Below are 17,565 nucleotides of genomic sequence, written 5' to 3'. Positions count from 1 at the left end.
CCTTACAAACTGGTAACAGTATCTGGTCAATGTTCTCAATCTGTAAAGAGCCTAGTTTAGAACCCTACAGAAGATTTGCTTCAACTACTACAAATTTCAGAAATAGGCAACGTTAAAAGCAGATATTCTCAAAAGCCATAAAAGATATCTGACAGTAAGTGCACATTTCAATAGTATTCTGCAGCAAAGAATATAAATACCCTTGCTGCATTATGTATCTGGCACCAAACATCGCATCCCTGCAGGCAAACTAACCTCAAAGTCTGAATCATTAAGTCTATTTTTATTTTCATTTCTGATGTATTTTACAAGTTTGCTATTCTTTTCTCCACTAGGTGGACCTTACAGCCATACCAGAAAGCCAAAGCATCAAGAACAGACTGAAGAACCCAGCTTGTTTTTGTTTCTGGAGGTAATGACTGAACAGCAGACCTTTGTAAATAATTTTAAAAAAATCCAACCACAAGAAGAAAAACTTATGAAATCAACATGACTAAAGCACAAAAGAAAAGTTTCTTAGATCTTAAAGGATAACTATTGATCATGTATATTGGAAAGATCGAGTCAGTAATGTTTCTCATGAGTTTGGCAGTAAGCAGGAAAACACCAAATGTGGATTTGATACAAAAGGCATTTTTATTCAAAGAAAAACAGCTACACCATGTACTGAAGTTTAAGCATTCCATTTCCTGTTTTTCTGTTCTGTTTTAGAAAAACAGGAAATGAAAAGGAGAATTACCCACTTACTTCCTGGAGGCGTTAAAATGCTTAGAGTATTCTCACTGCCATATGGAAAAAGTTATATTTAAATCCTTTTAGTGGTTTTTGAAGTACAGTTAGAAACAAAGCTTATTTAAATGATGACATGCAAAGTCTCTTACTAGATAGAAATAACTGCAAAAGCAATTATTTCACATAAAAATCTTCCCGCCTATTCAACTCAAATCAGGTTAAATAAATGTTTTAAACAAGAGCATGCAGAAGTAAAAAAGAACTCCCAGACTAACTTTCCTGGAGACTAGTAAATTCGAAAATATTTTTCTGCCTTCTTCTGTGATAAAGGAATGAAAGGAAAAGGTGACCTTCCTCCCATTTTGCAAAAAGAACACTTAGAGGATCATTTCTCTTATGTTTCAGAAAGTTAGAAAAAAAAAAACAAGGGGGGGAGGGGTAAAAGTTATTCTAACTTTCTGATAGAGTGGCAATTTGTTATCAAAAACTGCTTGAAGTTTCATGTGATACCTTGAGATTTTCCTTAAATGGTAAAAAGCTGTAGTAACTAGCTACCAGAATTAGCAGTCATCAAGAGCCATCCAGCTTCCTAAGAACTAAGTCATCCAACCTGGATATCAAGATTCAGAAATAATCCCAGGTTTTACTAATACTGATTTCTCCATCTAAAAAAAAGAAAAACAACCAAGTAAACTTCACTAACTCATGAATAGGGAAAATTACACCAGGCAAAACAATCTGAGAATTCTATTGCTTTGTATGCACTATAGGGTAATTAAATAGGTGAAATAGTACGTATTCATACACTGTAGCCCTTAGTTTTCTGTGGAGATATGTTCACTATCAGTGTCATTCATACCTAATAATTTTATTAGAGTAGTTTGTATACTCCCTAAGTAGAGCTTTTGTTTATTTGGATACAGGATAGTGTTTAGCACCCATCCAAGCAGTTTAAGAGGTTTATCTTTGACAACGTTAAGTACTATCTAGCAGTGTGATATGTGTGAAGAGTGCCCCCTCTCCCTGATATGTACCAAAGAACATACTGAAAAAATCTAAAGTGAGAATTATAAATGAAATCAGTATAAAGTCACATTAACACCAGACTTTACTATTATCTACAGACTATTTTTAGAGCATTATATCACTAATGACAGCCTTGCTGCTACATGCCTCAACTACTACAAAAATTCACACAGTAAGAAAGGTGGCTAATAAATACAACCACATGTTCTGTACTAATACAGCTGGGAGAAAACTATTTTGCTGAGCTTCTACAGTCTTAGTTAAATATAATTAACATCCAGAAACACTAAGTTACTATAAGAAATCCAAACTCGAAGCTTGCCTCAATACACCTACTACAAATCTAAAAAGCATAGTTTGTGCAATGCATTAAAGTCTAAACAGATTGCCATTGCACTTTATGAAGAATGTCCTCCATTCACATCCAAGTCTGCCTCACATAGTTGAAGCTTACTGACAGTATATTATAAGATAAAATCAGCATGAAATATACCAGGATTGAAATAAAATTTGTTATAATTGCAAGTTTATATACTATCATTTCAAATGGGAAGTACAGGAAATACTTGGAAAAAATCTCTTTTGAATGAAGTATTTATCAAATGACACTGTATTTTTGTATGCAAGGAACACAAGTTACATCTTCCAGCACTTTCCCACTCACAATGTAGAAGTTAACATTTAGTATCCTGAATATATGTTAGCTATATGATGTGCCAGGAGACTTCATATAATTGTTATTTTTAAATAGAGGTAACTTCTGATTCAGTGCTCACCTTTGAAGTACTTCACAGTTTTAACTCTTAGTTCTAAAGTAGCATCTTCATCACACACGAAGATAGTACGAGGGTGCTGCTGGAAAGCAGAAACTGTCCACATATGATTAACACCTTCTTCAATAGCTTTGTATAATGCAAAAGCTTTATGTGCACCTGTTATAAGAATCATCACCTGCAAAACAGAAGCCTTTTTACCTTCAGTCCCCATAACACCACAAACTTGTCTTGAAAACAAATACATGCAACTAGAACTAAATAAGTTCTTACTTCTCTAGCATCCATCACTGTACCCACACCAACCGTTAGCGCCATAGTTGGTACTTTAGATAAGTCTCCATCAAAGTATTTAGCATTTGCCAAAATGGTGTCCATTGCTAAAGTCTTTAATCTTGTTCTTGAAGACAAACTCGATCCGGGTTCATTGAATGCAATGTGGCCATCTGGACCAATGCCTTTTCAAAGTTAAAGAAAGCAAATCATTCCAGACCTGCGAGTCAACAAATATCCTCAAACATTGCAAAAGAATAAAAAGAAAAATTTGATTCATTCTTTTGTCTTGGTTCCCCATTTCAACACACAAACAAAACAAAACAAAAAAAAAGCATTCAAAACTTAAACTACATTATCATTAGAAATTTGGACACCAAGCATTCTGTTCTGGTATTTGCACCAATTCTTTGTTAGCCACAGAACTTTCTTAGACTATAACAGAAAAAAGTGATTTTAACTATGTTCTGAAAATCACAACTGAAGAGTCATTATATTTATTTCAATCATAACTAACCATAAAGCATCTTCTCATACCTCCAACAAACAGATCAATCCCTCCTGCTTCTTCAATTTTCTTTTCAAATGCATCACATTCCACCTGTAAGTCTGGAGCGTTCCCATCAAGAATATGAGCATTATTTGGATCTATGTCAATATGTTTAAAGAAGTTATTCCACATATATGAATGATAACTCTCTGGATGATTTCTGGGAAGTCCTGAAATCATTTAAGATGCAAATTCACATATTAAAAGACTTATTCAGCTTTAAATCTAAGACAAATCTTTCTTGAGTAGTATGAAGTCAGACAAAGCAGTACTCATACTGAGAAGACTTCTGTTGCCATACATGTTTACATTCACTATATACTCTTAGTGATACAAAATATCACTACAAATATATGAAAAGTCTTTAACAAATGTAGTCAAAATGCTACATAACAGTTTTCAAGCACTTAATTTAGCCAAGGATTCACTCTAATTAATTACTCGCATTCTAATGGCTAGAAAGAAACATATGCTTAAGACACTTCCAGGTACATTAATCTAACAGAATCTCAAGAATTTCATAGTAATCTTGTGCTTTGTTAAAACATTTTAACAATTAATAAGGGGGAAAAAAGTATACGCTGTATTATCAAAAAAAAAAACAAGCACTAAAGCTTACCTACGTACTCATCCATGTTGAAAGTCTTCACGTATTTGAAAGAGAGATCTCCATTCTTGTGATATTCTATCAGCTTTTTGTAGCATCCCAAAGGTGTACTTCCTGTTAAACAAAGTTTTTCTACTATACTATATATCCACACACATTTTCAGTATATTCAGTAGTATATAAATATACAGTATATTTTCAGTCAGTATATTTAAGTCTCTTTATAAGCAGATGTTACTAAAATGCTTTTCAATTAAAAGAAATTTGTTATTTCCCCATCTACTTTCCAGTTTCTCAAATCTTTTCAAAGCAGATTAACATCTTCACGCTACAAGAGAAATACATTCAAGCACTACCAGAAGTATATTCAGCAAATGCAGTATTTTAAATATGGCATTTGTTAGCAATGATGTAAATACAGTTTAGGTTTAGTCACTTATTAGGCTTTGAATAAAACTTGCCTGTCGGTAGGCCAAGTGTGAAGTACCTCCCTTGAGTGGGCTTGAACTGGATAATACGATTGCAGATGTATTTGGCTGCCCATTCACTTGCCTGATCATAGTCTTCAAGAATGACAAGCCTCATTATGGCAGCAAAGAGCTTGTACAATAAAATAAACCTGGAGAAAACAATTACTTTTTTTTTTTAATGTAAGTATCACATAAATAGCTGTAAAACTCAAAGCAGTAAGGTTCACCTTTTATTATTTAGTAATATACTTAATCAGTATAGGAGTTATTTTCATTGCATAAACATGCTGCAATTTTGCAGTTCTATTTCAAACTGGACTGTCAGACAATCAAGAAACAAGTCACAGAATCCACATGATACATTCCTGTTAAAATACTTACTAAAACTCTCATTTTAATTATTAATTTAATATGAAACCCATAAAGCTCAGACAAAATGGAAGTGAGCTATCTTGAACATCATTCTTCCCAATTAGTAATTGTTAGAAATGAGAAGTATGTTTGCTTTGTCCTTCAAGCAGAATAAACACTAAGATTAGATCTTGTTTTCTGCAGCCAGCTGAGTGTCAAAGATTTCAAAACTAAGACCCAGAATAACCCCACGCTCCCATATTCAGAGAGAAAACTGGAAATAAACAAAGTTCCTTTTGCTTCTATTCTAAGAATACTTCAGGAAGGCTATTAACTTCAGAAACAAAAAATACACGTGTTGCGGACTTAAAAAATCTCAACATGTCATGGAAATACATAAGTGAGGTAATATTTTTCTTTACAACCCAACATGAAACAAACTGGAGTAATTAATTCTTTAGAGGCTTTAAGTACAGCTATACTAACAGAATACCTAAAGCATGTAGGCTTGGCGGACACAGCACGTGGCAGCCGCCCGCATTCAAACAAAACAGTTCGCCACGGCTCTGTTTGGCAGAGAAAGATAACGAGCTGCCGGCGAGGCGGAGGCACTTTAGCCAGACCGCGCTACATCCCCGTGCGTACCCAGAAAGCACCGCGATGCTAAGGAACTGACGAGCGACCCGAGGACGGGCGACGGTGCTTTCTCCAGGCTGCGGTGGCCGCACTTGGAGACAGGAAAAAGCCAAAGGCGAACCGCCCCACTCCGCAGACCCGGCGCGGGCCCCGCGGCCTCCCCCTCCCCGTGGGGCCTGCGGGTACCGCCACGCCCCGGGCCCACCCCACCGCCGAACCGCTCACCCCCGGCAGACCCCTCAGCACCACCGAGCGCCCGCAGCAGCCGCCGAGCCGCCGCCCCGCACGGACGCGATCCGGAAGCACCTGGCGAGGAGCGGACGTCGCCGTGCTGCGGGCGGCTCCGCGCATGCGCGGAGGGCAGCGGCCTCTGGAGGGCGCAGTAGGGGAACGTGGAGGGGCTTCCCGTAGGTGCGGGGCTCTGCTCGGCGCTTGGAGGGCGCACGGACTCCTGTAGGAGACTCAGCGTTTCCTCCTAGGTTGCGGTGGGGCCTTGGGGTGAGGCCTTTCCTTAGAGCGCCCATAAACCCCCGTGATTAAAGTGAGGGGAGTTGATGGAAGTGGGGAGAAACTTGAAATCACAACCCACGTGTATGAGAGCAGCATGTCTGCTAGTCATTTCACTAGAACTACTTGCATGAAAGTACATAGAAAGAATGAGTAACAATTTGCTCAAAGCTTAGAAGATGTATTTGCCACCTTACAACAGAAATAAGCCTTAGTGTAGTCTTTGGATCTTGCAGATACACATAGAGACAAAAGGATAGATGAAATCTGTAATTTAAAATAAAATAAAATACAGATTTTTGAAGTTTAACTTTAAAATATCATTACTTGTTACTGACCTGCTTTCTTTCACACCTTTTCTTCCTATAACACTTTTCTCAAAAGTTCACTAGATTATGAAGAGCGGCACTTGCTCTTAACCATTTAGAATCATAGAACCCCTACAGCTGGAAGGGACCTCTGATGGCCATCTAGCCCAACTCCCCTGCAATGAACAGAAACACCACAACTAGATCAGGTTTCCCAGAGCCTTGTCCAGCCTCACCTTGAAAGTCATCAGGTCTAACTTACTGTTAGAAGTATCAGCTGCCACATAGGCATAAGTGCATGATTCTATAGCTGACTGTGCCACTATACCACAGGCATTCTGCTCACAAGGAAGCAGAATTCCTTCTGACAGATCTTTAGTGACGCCAGATAAAGTATTTGCAGACAGGCCCACAGTCGCATACAGAAAGAAGAGCTGAACTCACCTAGCTGATGAAGGATATCACCTAACTATGGACAGCACTCCTTTACAGAAAGGAGCCCAGATCCAGGAGATACTCTGCTGGTTGTATCTGGCCCTTATATGAGCCCAAGGTGGCTCCACCCTGAGTCCACCCCTTCTAGTCATGTGAAGAGCACAGGTGCAAACAATTTCCTGTTCTCCTAGGACAACCACATCCCTTCACCAGGTGCTCTGTCACCAGTTCAAGCCATGACCTAACAGTTCCCCTACATGTAGGATATTTCTGAAGTACTCAAGGATGTTGCTGAATGAAATTCCAGTCAGTGATCTCAGGTGTACTTCAAGTTTATTCCCTTCAGAGTGCATACTTTAGATGGTCTCCATCTCTGTCCTTTCTCATCTCTCTTTTCTCTCCTAATCCACTTCTTTTGTGGTTTGAATGACTGAGCCTTTCTGGCTCTTCCAGGGATATGGCTAGGTTGGAATGCATGCGGTCTGTAGTCCACCTGACTTTCCCAGGGTCTTTCATGGACTGAAGCTCTTTCTAAAGGTAGAAATAAAAGATGTCATGTATAATTGTCCTTTGCAGACTTAAGATGAAAGTTGTGTCCCTGCTTCAAGTGCTATCACATTTTATTTTATTTTTTTTTAAGGTCTTTTTGCAAGAGGTATAGTGACAGTTGTTAAGGAGCAAGAGTGAAGGACAAGGGATTTGAATATGGGTGTTTGCTCAGCATGCTGTCTCATGTGTGCCCTACTGTGCAGCCTGATAAAAGAATGGATGGTCTGCAAGCCTGCTCTTCTAGAATCATAGAATATCCTGAGTTAGAGGGAACCTAAAAGGATTATCACATCTAACTCCTGAAAATGCAATCTGCTGAGTGTTAGGGTGAGAATAAGGCATCTGTCCTGTGTGGCTGAATTCTTACTGACCTTAAATGTTTTCAGGAAAATGTAAATAGCCTGAGTATAGGTGTTTATATGAAGTAAATATATGAATACATAGTCGGATGAATTGCAGTCCAGGTGGCAGTGTACCAATACTTTGTTAGCATCAGTCATTTCAGTTTTTACATGAGTAGACTTTCCATTTTAACTGTGGACATGATGGGAAAATCATTTTCTTGGTGTAAACATAATACCATTATGCTGCACAAAGCCAGTGAGAAAGTAGTAGTAAGTTTCTGCAGAGAAATGCAGAAGACTGAGCACAAAAGTCTGTAGGATTGTAGAAGAATTGCTAAGTCAGGGCTTGAAACAGTGATTGAGCACCTGGTGGGAAGGCGGGGCCAACTCAGGGGAGCTCAGGTGCATGCAGTGCACCTGAGTGACTGGAAGCAATGGAGCCAGGATCCACCCCTTCCCAGACATCATTTAAGGGTTGGCAGTGGATGTGAAGGTCTCTCTCTGGTACCTGGGGCTTCCTGAAAGTAAGCAGCTTTTTCTCCTTTTTTTTTTTCCTATAGCTGTTGTGTTTGAGCAAATTGTTGCTTGCTATGGCCTAGGATCTTGCTGCTCTGCTGTTATTGCTGCACTTTTTATTGTGTTTTAAGGCTATAGTTAATTTTGCATTCTCTTCTAGTTGTGCACGCATGAAATGGGCTAGAGTACTTTTGCTAGAGAACTTTTTTTACTAGCTGGTATGCATAGGTGGTCCTGTGTGAGTCAGCTCAGTTGATTTGAGAACATTTCTGCAGAAATGTCACTTATAAGTATTAAGAGACATGTGAGTCCCTAGTGCTAATGGAAACGTTTAATACTGCTGGCATAGAAAACAAATAACAATTTAAAACATGTGTGTTTTCTGGCCTATAATAGAAAAAAGCTAGAAAATCATGCTTCGGTGTCTTTGATCAATGCTTGTAGAGACAAGAATGTTATGCTGCAGTTTTTTCTTTATGTGTATTTATATTTGTCTTTCTTTTTTGTTAACTTTCTTTAACTAAAATTTTAGAACAGCTTAAAGAAACGTAGTTCAGGTTTATTACACTTTGTCCTCATTAATAATCCTTTCTAATGTTATCCTTGGATTTTATTTTTTTTTTTTTTTGTTCTAGTTTTTTTGGTAGTTCGGTGTGGTTTTTAAAATTTTTTTTCTGAAGATGCTGTAATCGTCAGAAGGCTGCTGCTGTGCGGGAGGTGCTGTGCTTTTCACTTCCGGCAGGGGGCGCCATGGTCACACGGAGCAGCCGAGGCTGCTCCCCTCTCTCCAAATCGCTGGGACCTTCCCAGTTTTTTTTTTAATGGCCTTTTTAACTCTGCGTTCAGAGCCATAGATAATTAGTTCCTGAAATACTCAATGTTAAACATCCGCTGTTCTTAAAAGTTTTTATGTTCTACTTTGTTTCTTTCCTTAAGCAGTTGGTACAGAGCAGTAATCACCAGACGTCTACTCCACTCAAAAACAAACAACAGAAAAACTCAATGGTATTTATAAAACGCTATATAATAAAACCTAAATAGTTATAAGGCAAGATATTATCGAGTGGAAAAATGAAATCCATATATGACACATCGAGCTAATTTCTTCCAATGTGTAGTTTTTGTTTTTTTTTGTTTTTTTTTTTTTTTTTTAATTCTAACGGTATCCTTTGTGGCATTGATCATTCAGTCAGGCCAGACTGAAGCAGTAGCATGGACGTATGTTTGCACCTAGTTTGCAGCAAACTACTGGTGGGCGTTTATCTGAATTAACTTGGTATTTACTGCAACATAATCCTAACCAGAAGCTTTCTGAATCCACTCAGCACCTAGATTTACAACCCATTGTCAAGTGTACCTTAGAAAATGATTTTCCTGCAGTTTCTGAACTACCTAGGTCAATATTTTCCTGAAAGAGAAGATAAGGGCTTTTGTTCCACCTGGGGATGTTAAAGATAAACTGTGAAAACAGAGGAAACTGAAGCAAATTCTTCTCCCAGGAGAATTCTTTTTTAATTTCTCCAGACACTGGGGACTGTTTGTCCCCTGAGGCTGAGCTGTTCTCTGCTGACTGTATGTTTACGTATATCTGTGGTTGTGTACATGCCTACTTCAATTCTAGAGACAAAACAGCAGTCTATAGCTGAGCCCTGACTGTGAACTTTTTTCTTTAAACGCATAATCTTCCCTCCCCTCCGGGCTACTTATTCTGGTATGAGGATCAGGATGTCTCCTTTGGAAATTCAGCCATGTGCCTGGGGTAGATTCTATTCTTCTTATTCCCAACCTGAAGCCAGTCAAAACATCTATCGGATTGTAATGTCTAAAAGGTACGATTGCTCTCATGAGTTGGTTTGCATTATTTGGAATTTTGAGAGGTATAAATTGTTATGTATGCAATGTTAGGAAAGTGCTGAAGAAATTTATTTGTATGTCATAAATGTACTGTAGCCTGTCTGTTTTTTACTGATCATGTGATGAAGCATCATAGAATGCCTTGGGTAGGAAGGGACCTCAAGGATCACCAAGTTCTAAGCCCCTGCCACAGGTAGGATTGCCAACTGCTAGATTGAGTACTAGATCAGATTGCCCGGGCCCCATCCAACCTGGCCTTAAACACCTCTAGAGACAACCTGTTTCACCACCTCATCACTCAGTAAGAAAATTCCTCTGACATCTAATCTATACATTTCCCTTCATTTAGTTTAATAATATTCACCCTTGTCATATCAATATCTACCCATGTAAAAAGTTTATTTCCCTCATGGTTATAAGCAACATTTAAATATTAGGAGGCTGTGGTGATTTCTTCCTGCAGCCTTCTTTTCCAAGCTGAACAAGCCCATGGGGTAAGAGAGGATATTTGGGTGACAAACCTTCCAGAAGGTATTTTATTATAATGAACAGTTTTTGCATATTTGATTGACTTATCTGATTTCTGTTGCTACCTCTCAAGCTAAAGGGATGCTGATCTGCAAGCAGATAAGTGGAAATACCTGAGGCCAGAATTGACCCTGACTCTCTGGTACTGCATCCTTTATTTCTTTAACAAAGTCCTTGTAAAGCCAGGCTTTCCAAATATGTATTATTTTTTGAAGATCTAAAAATACATAGAATGTAACCAATTTATATCAAAGCCCATAGCATGTATTCATATTAACAGCTCAGATAGCATTGTCCCAGAAGACAGAATATGAAAAAGTGCAAATTTTAATTCACCTTAAGGATAGTGCAGTTTTGGGAAGGATAATAAATGTATGGTTTACACGATCTTTTTACTTTAAACATTATTTTTAGTGGGCAATCAGAGAGGCTTGAAGCTATGTCAGGAGTGACTACAGTAGGCATAGCATGTGGAAATAATCCATCACTCCATCATCTGTATCTTCTAGCAGTGTAGGCAGTCAAATCACAGTCGCTAGCTAGGAGAAGCAGGTGATGCAGGCAAATGCTACTGTTTGCTGAGCACTCAGTCCCTGGAGAAAAGATCTATCTGTCTGTGGATGTGAGAAGAAAGTGATTTGGTCACATCCAAACAACTCGCACAAACAGGGAGTTATGTCACAAATCTTTGGTTAAGGCTGTATGGAATATGTGTGTATATCTCTCCATTATCATTGTGTCATGCTTGAAGAGCATACTCATCTTCATTTCACATTCCTTTCATTCTTTTGCTCTTATGTGGCTTTACCATGCTTGAGGTCCTCTGTTAGGAAGGATAGAACTTTCCTGATGTCAGTTTGAACTGCTTAGGCAACTGCTGAAGGTAGTTTTCAGCAATTAATTTCTCAAACTCCACATAAAACAGCTCCCAGTTTTTTTGGAGCTGCCATACTGATGCTGATTGTCATTTCAGCCTCCTTAAAATCAGGTTGTTTTCATCATGCTAGGCAATGTGTATGACAGTGGCCCACTTTGTTTATGCCGTGTTTCGTCAGTGATATCAATGATTTTCTTGTTAGTGGAGAACTTATGCTTTGTGCTGAACTCTTCAGAAGTTTCAGGTTTGCCTATGTTTGGCAGTTTGTCTGATAATACCCAGAGTAGTATCTTCAGGTTGCTCTAGCACTCTTTCAGGATGTTTTGATAATACAGAAAGCAGGCTGCGTGTTACCTCCCACAGCTTTCTCTGAGGGGCACATCGGGATGAGAGGATATACTCAGAGGGTTTGGATTACCTGCAGACTTGTAAAGTATCTGAAGAGTTTTAGGTACAAAGCCTGACTTCTACTGCATACAAAACAGTGTTAAAATACTCTATGTTGATCCTGTTCTCACATCAGTGCTTTTACCTTAGAAGGCCTGAAGACTGGGCTTGTGGCAGTAGAACTGTGAATAGAAGCAAAATGGGGTACATTCCTATCAGATCTTAAAATAAGATAGTCTTGTCTTTGTGGATTAATGTATTCAGCAGTTTTCAAAATGTTTTCCTATTTTCCAATATTTGAATTTAAAAGGGTGCATATTTGTGAGTGAGGAAAACACAAAACTTGTAGAAATGTTTCTTGCCATGTGCTTTAAAATAATAGATACAAAAAGTAAAAAAACTGCTTTTATGACTGATGTCAAAATTTTATTAGCTTTGTTGCTAAAATGACTGCCCTCCTGTGGCAGGAGTGAGCCTGTATGTCTAATTGCCCATTGTCACATCTACCTCTCTGTTTTACCTACCTCTGGTAAGGTTTCCAGCAGAGGAAATAAAAATTCATTTTCGTACTGAGACATACTATTCCACAAGGTAAATAAAAGTAGGGAGTGTTCTGAATATGAATGATGGTTACATAGTGTGATTTTTAGCTGTTGGTCTAGTTTGTGGCTTCAGCTGTTGTAACTTACGTATGGCGCGCAGGGCTCCTTGTGTTCAGATATTCAGTCTCATGCCTGTGTTGCTACAACTGACATCTGTTTCAGTAACTTGCAGCCAATGTTCCCCATGAGTTTCTGTAATTGCTGTTGGCAACTAACACAGCCAGAATATGTCTAGGAGTAGATGTTCCTGCTGATTTCAATTTAGGCAAGGCATGAATCCATAAACAAGTGACTTTAGAAGATAGAAATGGATGGAAAGAGTAGTCTCTTAACTGATTCACTGACCTATGGTAAGAGAATACTAAGAATCATATAACTTCTTACATACAGAAAACCTCTTATGCTAAATGAAGGCCTTTTCTGGTAGTTTTGAAGATGCATCAACTGTTCTAACGAAGAATAAGGGACAGTTATTTTCATCTTTTCAGCTGTTTCCAATTCCAAAACAGATGGCACACAATGCTAAATTCCTTTTCCCTCCGAAAGCTGCCTTCCTAGTAGCTCAAGTTAAGATGTCTCTCATGGGCTGCTGAAGTAGTCAAATCCCTCTGTTCTATTTCTGTACATAGGAACTAGTCCTTTCACAAAGGATGTTGTTCTCCAATCCAACTTTTTTATTCATAAACTGCTTTTTGGAAATTCTGGCTGTTCATACTCTATAGCCTTTGTCCTCTTCAGCCATCCTGTAGCCAAGTAATGCTTTTTAGTGGATTTATATATGCTCAAAAACTGTATGAAACTTGTTATGCATACGGGTATAGAGGGAACAGGGAAAGTCTGGAAAACGTCAAGACCTAGCACAGAGAATCTCAGGAAAGGGGAGATGGAGTTAAATGAGGGATATTCTCCATAAGGGACCTATTCAGTGAGATGACAAGGGCTTAAGAGCTGTGCTTTGTCTTATAGTCTGTGTACAGGTTTCCAAAAGCAACTGAACCATGTGATGGAGGAAATATCCAAATGAGTCTCTTTAATGCAAGTACAAAGTACTGTTTTTTCTGTTGTGGAAATAGTAAATTATCCTGCTGTTCTTCCGCTTCCTCATATGCAGTACCTGCCCTACTGGGTTCTCTTCAGCATGCTTATCAGTGACAGATGATGGAATTGGGTGTCCCCTCAGAAAGTTGGCAGGTGGCACTAAGCTGAGCAGTGCAGCTGATACAATGGGGGGAAGGGAAGCCATCCAAAGGGACCTGGACAGGCTGGAGAGGTGGACCCATGTGAACCTAATGAGGTTCAGTAGGGCCAAGTGAAAGACTTGAGGCAATCCCAGATATTTACACAGACTGGGGAAAGATTTCCTTGAGAGTAGCCCTATGGAGAAGGATTTCAGGAGACTTCATTATGGCCTTCCAGTACTTTAAGGGAGAATATAAATCAGAGGGGGAACAACTGCTTATGTGGGTTGATAGCAATAGGGTAAGGAGGGGAGGTTTTGAACTAAGGTGGGAGATTTGGTTAGATAAAAAGAGGAAGATTTTCACTCAGGGCGGTGAAGTGCTGGAACAGTTTGCCCAGAGAGGTTGTGGATACCCTGACCCTGGAGGCATTCAAGGCCAGGCTGGATGTGGCTCTGGGCAGTCTGATCTAGTGGTTGGTGACTGCACATAGCAGGGGGATTGAAACTAGATGATCCTTTTGAACCCAGGCCATTCTATGACTGTGAAGACAACATGCTGGGCTAGATAGATCTTTGGTTTGTTGCAGGAAAGTTGTTCTTTGCTCTAATGAAAAATGGAATTTGCTGGCTTGCAAACTTATCTACAGATGGGAAGCATTCCTGACAAAGTGTCAGACAGCTGAGAAGATGATGCTAGTCAATTCTGCAGGAAAGTAGTGTGGACCGAAAATAAAAAAGAAAATATGAAGAAAGAAAGTAAAGGTGGCCTTTCCGTGAGAAACCTTTTTATCTCTTGTAGTCTTACATACTAATAAGCTGCTGTTTCCAGGCAGTTGTACAGAAAGAATTTTTTTTGATAATTTCTCCTTGAAATATGTTTTCTTTCTTAACATCCTTTGGCTTTGTTTCTGTCTAGTTCTTAAGATAGAAATATACCGTGTAAAGTATATCATATTGGAGAAGTTTTGTTAAATACTTGAAGGGTGCATCATTTTTTTTCAAATAGCTGAGACCTTTGTCATATCTTTTGGAGACTGAAAGCTTCATAGAGCATGTGGGTTTTTTTTGTACATGAGTTGAACGTTTTCTGGTGTCAGATGTGGAACTTGTGATGCTGTAACGAACTACAGTGGAAGGGTTTGTCCTGCCATCTGTCAGGTTGTCATTTTCAACAGGTTGCCAGTCACCAGGATATTACTATGGCACACGTGTTGGCTGAAATAGTGGTGCTCGTATTGTTCTAAGAGTGTTTCTGAAGTTTAAAAGAAAAGTAGGATTTAAAAAAAAACAAACCAACTTTGTTTTCACAGACCTGAGAACCTCTGTGAAACTACATACAGGTTTCCTCATGGCAAGTTCATGCAGACATAAATGGTCTGCACAAAGCAACTGAAGGTTTTAACCAGAACTTGAGCAACTGTGCCTAAATACATCTGCCTCTCAGTAACACATGTTCTGAGACTGTCTCTCAGTGATATCCAGCTTTCTACAGTTGGGCGAAGCAATACCACCTTTATCACAAATAATCTCTTTGTGCCAAATCTGAAGTGGCCATTTGTGCTTTTCCTGTCTATGTGAATGCCAGTCAAGTGTCCATCAGTGATGCAAGAGTACACAAACAGATGTGTGTTCAGCAAAAAGAACATGTAGGAGACTTAGCTTCTGAATGCCGACTTTTTGGTTTGCAAGCAACTCTGGCCAAGGAGGAAAAAAATAAGATATTAGAGCTGTGCTCTGCGGTTCTCAAGAGCTGTGACTATAATAACAGAGGTTGTTCTTGTTAACCTACTAGTTTGTGTTCTCTCTAAATATTTTTCTGCCTATTTATTTATTTCTCTCTGAACTCTTTCTTCAAATTCAATGTACAGAAGCTATAGAGCTCTCTTTGAGAGTGCTTTTTTAGCCCACTGTTTTTTGCTGCTAGTGCTAATTACGTAACTTGTAATATGATAAGGATTCCTTTAGAAAGCAGCAACCCAACATGAAATCAAGATCTTTTCAAGGAAATTCTTTTCTTATTTTGTCATAGGAAAGTGCTGTCCTTTATCTTCTGATGTCACTGAAACTATGCAGTAATAAGAGCAGATGCATAATGAGAATGTAAATCATTCACATACTCGTTAATTAAGCAGCTACGTTGTTGATCACTCTGTTGCCATTGCTTACTTTGTGTTCCATACCATGGACAGAACTGGACCATGTGGAGACAAAAGATATTCTGGAAAACATAGAGATAAGTTTTCACATAAAAAAAAAAATGCAGATGAGTGACAGGAGGAAAGGTACTTGTAATTCTACAGTATTTACCTCCAGGTACAAAACACATATTGGGGTTTCCCACTTGTGCCATTGATCAGGAGTAAAAATAAATAAATAAATAAAAAATAAAAAATTATAGATTACATTATTTGGGTTTTTTGTTTCCCTTCCAGAAAATTATCTGGGGCATATAGAATCACAAAGTCATTAAGAAGTGGAAGAGACTCTAAGAGACCATTTAGTCTATCACTGTGCATCGTATGTTGCCCTACCACTCCTGGATGATTATTATCTAGTCCATTGTTTAAAACCTTCTCTGATGAATATTTCATAGTCTCCTTCAGTGCTCATTTATCCTTGCTATTGAAAAGTCTGGTCTGGTGTCTAACCCAAATTTTCACTTTGTGTAATTTAATATATTTTCTTTTGCTCATTACACAAAGGTCATGGTATCAAGGATTCCTTTTGTCTTGGCAGAATCCTTTATTGTTTTGAAGACCACTGTGATGTTTCCTCTCTGTTCTCCCTTCTCTAGACAAAACGGATTTCAGTCTTTCAGTCCCAGTGATAAAAGTTTTTTTCTTCCTTCTGCATAAGAGAAGAAAAACAGCTTTCTTTTCTTATTTCTCTGCTAGCTGCATGTTGAGAATATTAAATACATGCTATACCTCCAGTGTTCATTAACCATTTGGGGTAATTTTCTGACCAGGCCCATTACCCAACTAGGAAAAACTGTATAGGATAGAGACAGAAACTGCTCCAAAACTATGGGAAAGAAAAGTAGGACATACAGGATTTCAACCTAGAGTTTTGTGTTTAAACAGTTCTATATGAAGTGGAAAAAATAAGTGAAAGGATGTCCCACAGGGAGGTAACTTTTGCCTCAGGAATGAAGTGATTAAATGATTCTCTTCTGACTATACCCATTCATTTCTTCTTTTTTTTTTTTTGAGAACTTCTCTTGATTGTTGCAACATTTCTTTTAGAGAGGTATGGTTAAAGTACAAAGTTGCAGATCTGTTATAAAGGATAAGAGAAAAATACTGCTCCTGACCTTTTGGTGAAAAGGCCTGATGTTTTTTTCTTCCTTTCAAATTGGTGAAGTTAATAAAGGTATGTCAAAGCCAAAAAAAAAAAAAAAAAAAAAAAATAAATAAAATAAAATAAAAAATAAATAGATGGCACAGTTGTCTTTGTAACCTTTGCAAATCTAAGCGTTGGTCAAGTAAGGTAAGTTTGATTCCCCAAATTATTTCAATTTCTTTAATGTTGATGAAAGCATGGAATAGGAGATGATTCAATATAGCTGTAAAGCTAGGGAAAGCAATGGGTGATGTTTAGATAAGAACAAATAATTCATCTTCACAGTCAAGGAGAAGTAGAACCCATTTCAAGGCCTTTTCAGTTCACTAGCAGTGAATGTGAAGATGGCCATGGTAGAGTACTGGAAAAGTGGGACAACTATTTTATTTTTACAACAATGTATGAAAGAGTGCCTCTTCATCACGTCCTGATCTGAAGCTTAGACAATTGTGATTCCTAGTGGAAGACTTTGCCTTTTTTTTTTTTTTTTTTTTTAAATTTGTTACTAACAGAAAATGCACTGAAATGTTTGATGTTTAGAAATAAACAAATTATGTCTGGTATATCAGTAGAAATCAATATCAAAATCTGAAAACTTAAAGTATCCATAGATATTGGAGAATCAGAGGATTGGTCAAAAAAGTGAAATGTTCAGACCACTGACATTTACCAAAAAGAATACGTACTACATCCTTTAAGAAATCTTCCTTTACACTTG

At 38.3% G+C, this 17,565-nt stretch overlaps 1 protein-coding gene across 1 annotated transcript; it reads right to left on the bottom strand.

Moving 5' to 3' along the window:
* Positions 1–2,534: 2,534 nt before the first annotated feature.
* LOC306957554 (glucosamine-6-phosphate deaminase 2) lies at positions 2,535–4,546 on the bottom strand (the record flags this gene model as incomplete). The annotated part of the gene is made up of 5 exons (XM_079551043.1): positions 2,535–2,709; positions 2,805–2,989; positions 3,342–3,524; positions 3,974–4,071; positions 4,419–4,546. Coding segments are annotated over 5 exons (769 nt in total), but the record flags the coding sequence as incomplete, so codon positions are not given.
* Between the last annotated feature and the right edge of the window lie 13,019 nt (positions 4,547–17,565).

The sequence above is a fragment of the Tetrao urogallus genome (genome assembly GCF_951394365.1).
Source record: "Tetrao urogallus genome assembly, contig: scaffold_185, whole genome shotgun sequence".
NCBI lineage: Eukaryota > Metazoa > Chordata > Aves > Galliformes > Phasianidae > Tetrao > Tetrao urogallus.
This window is presented reverse-complemented; position numbering and strand designations above follow the sequence as displayed.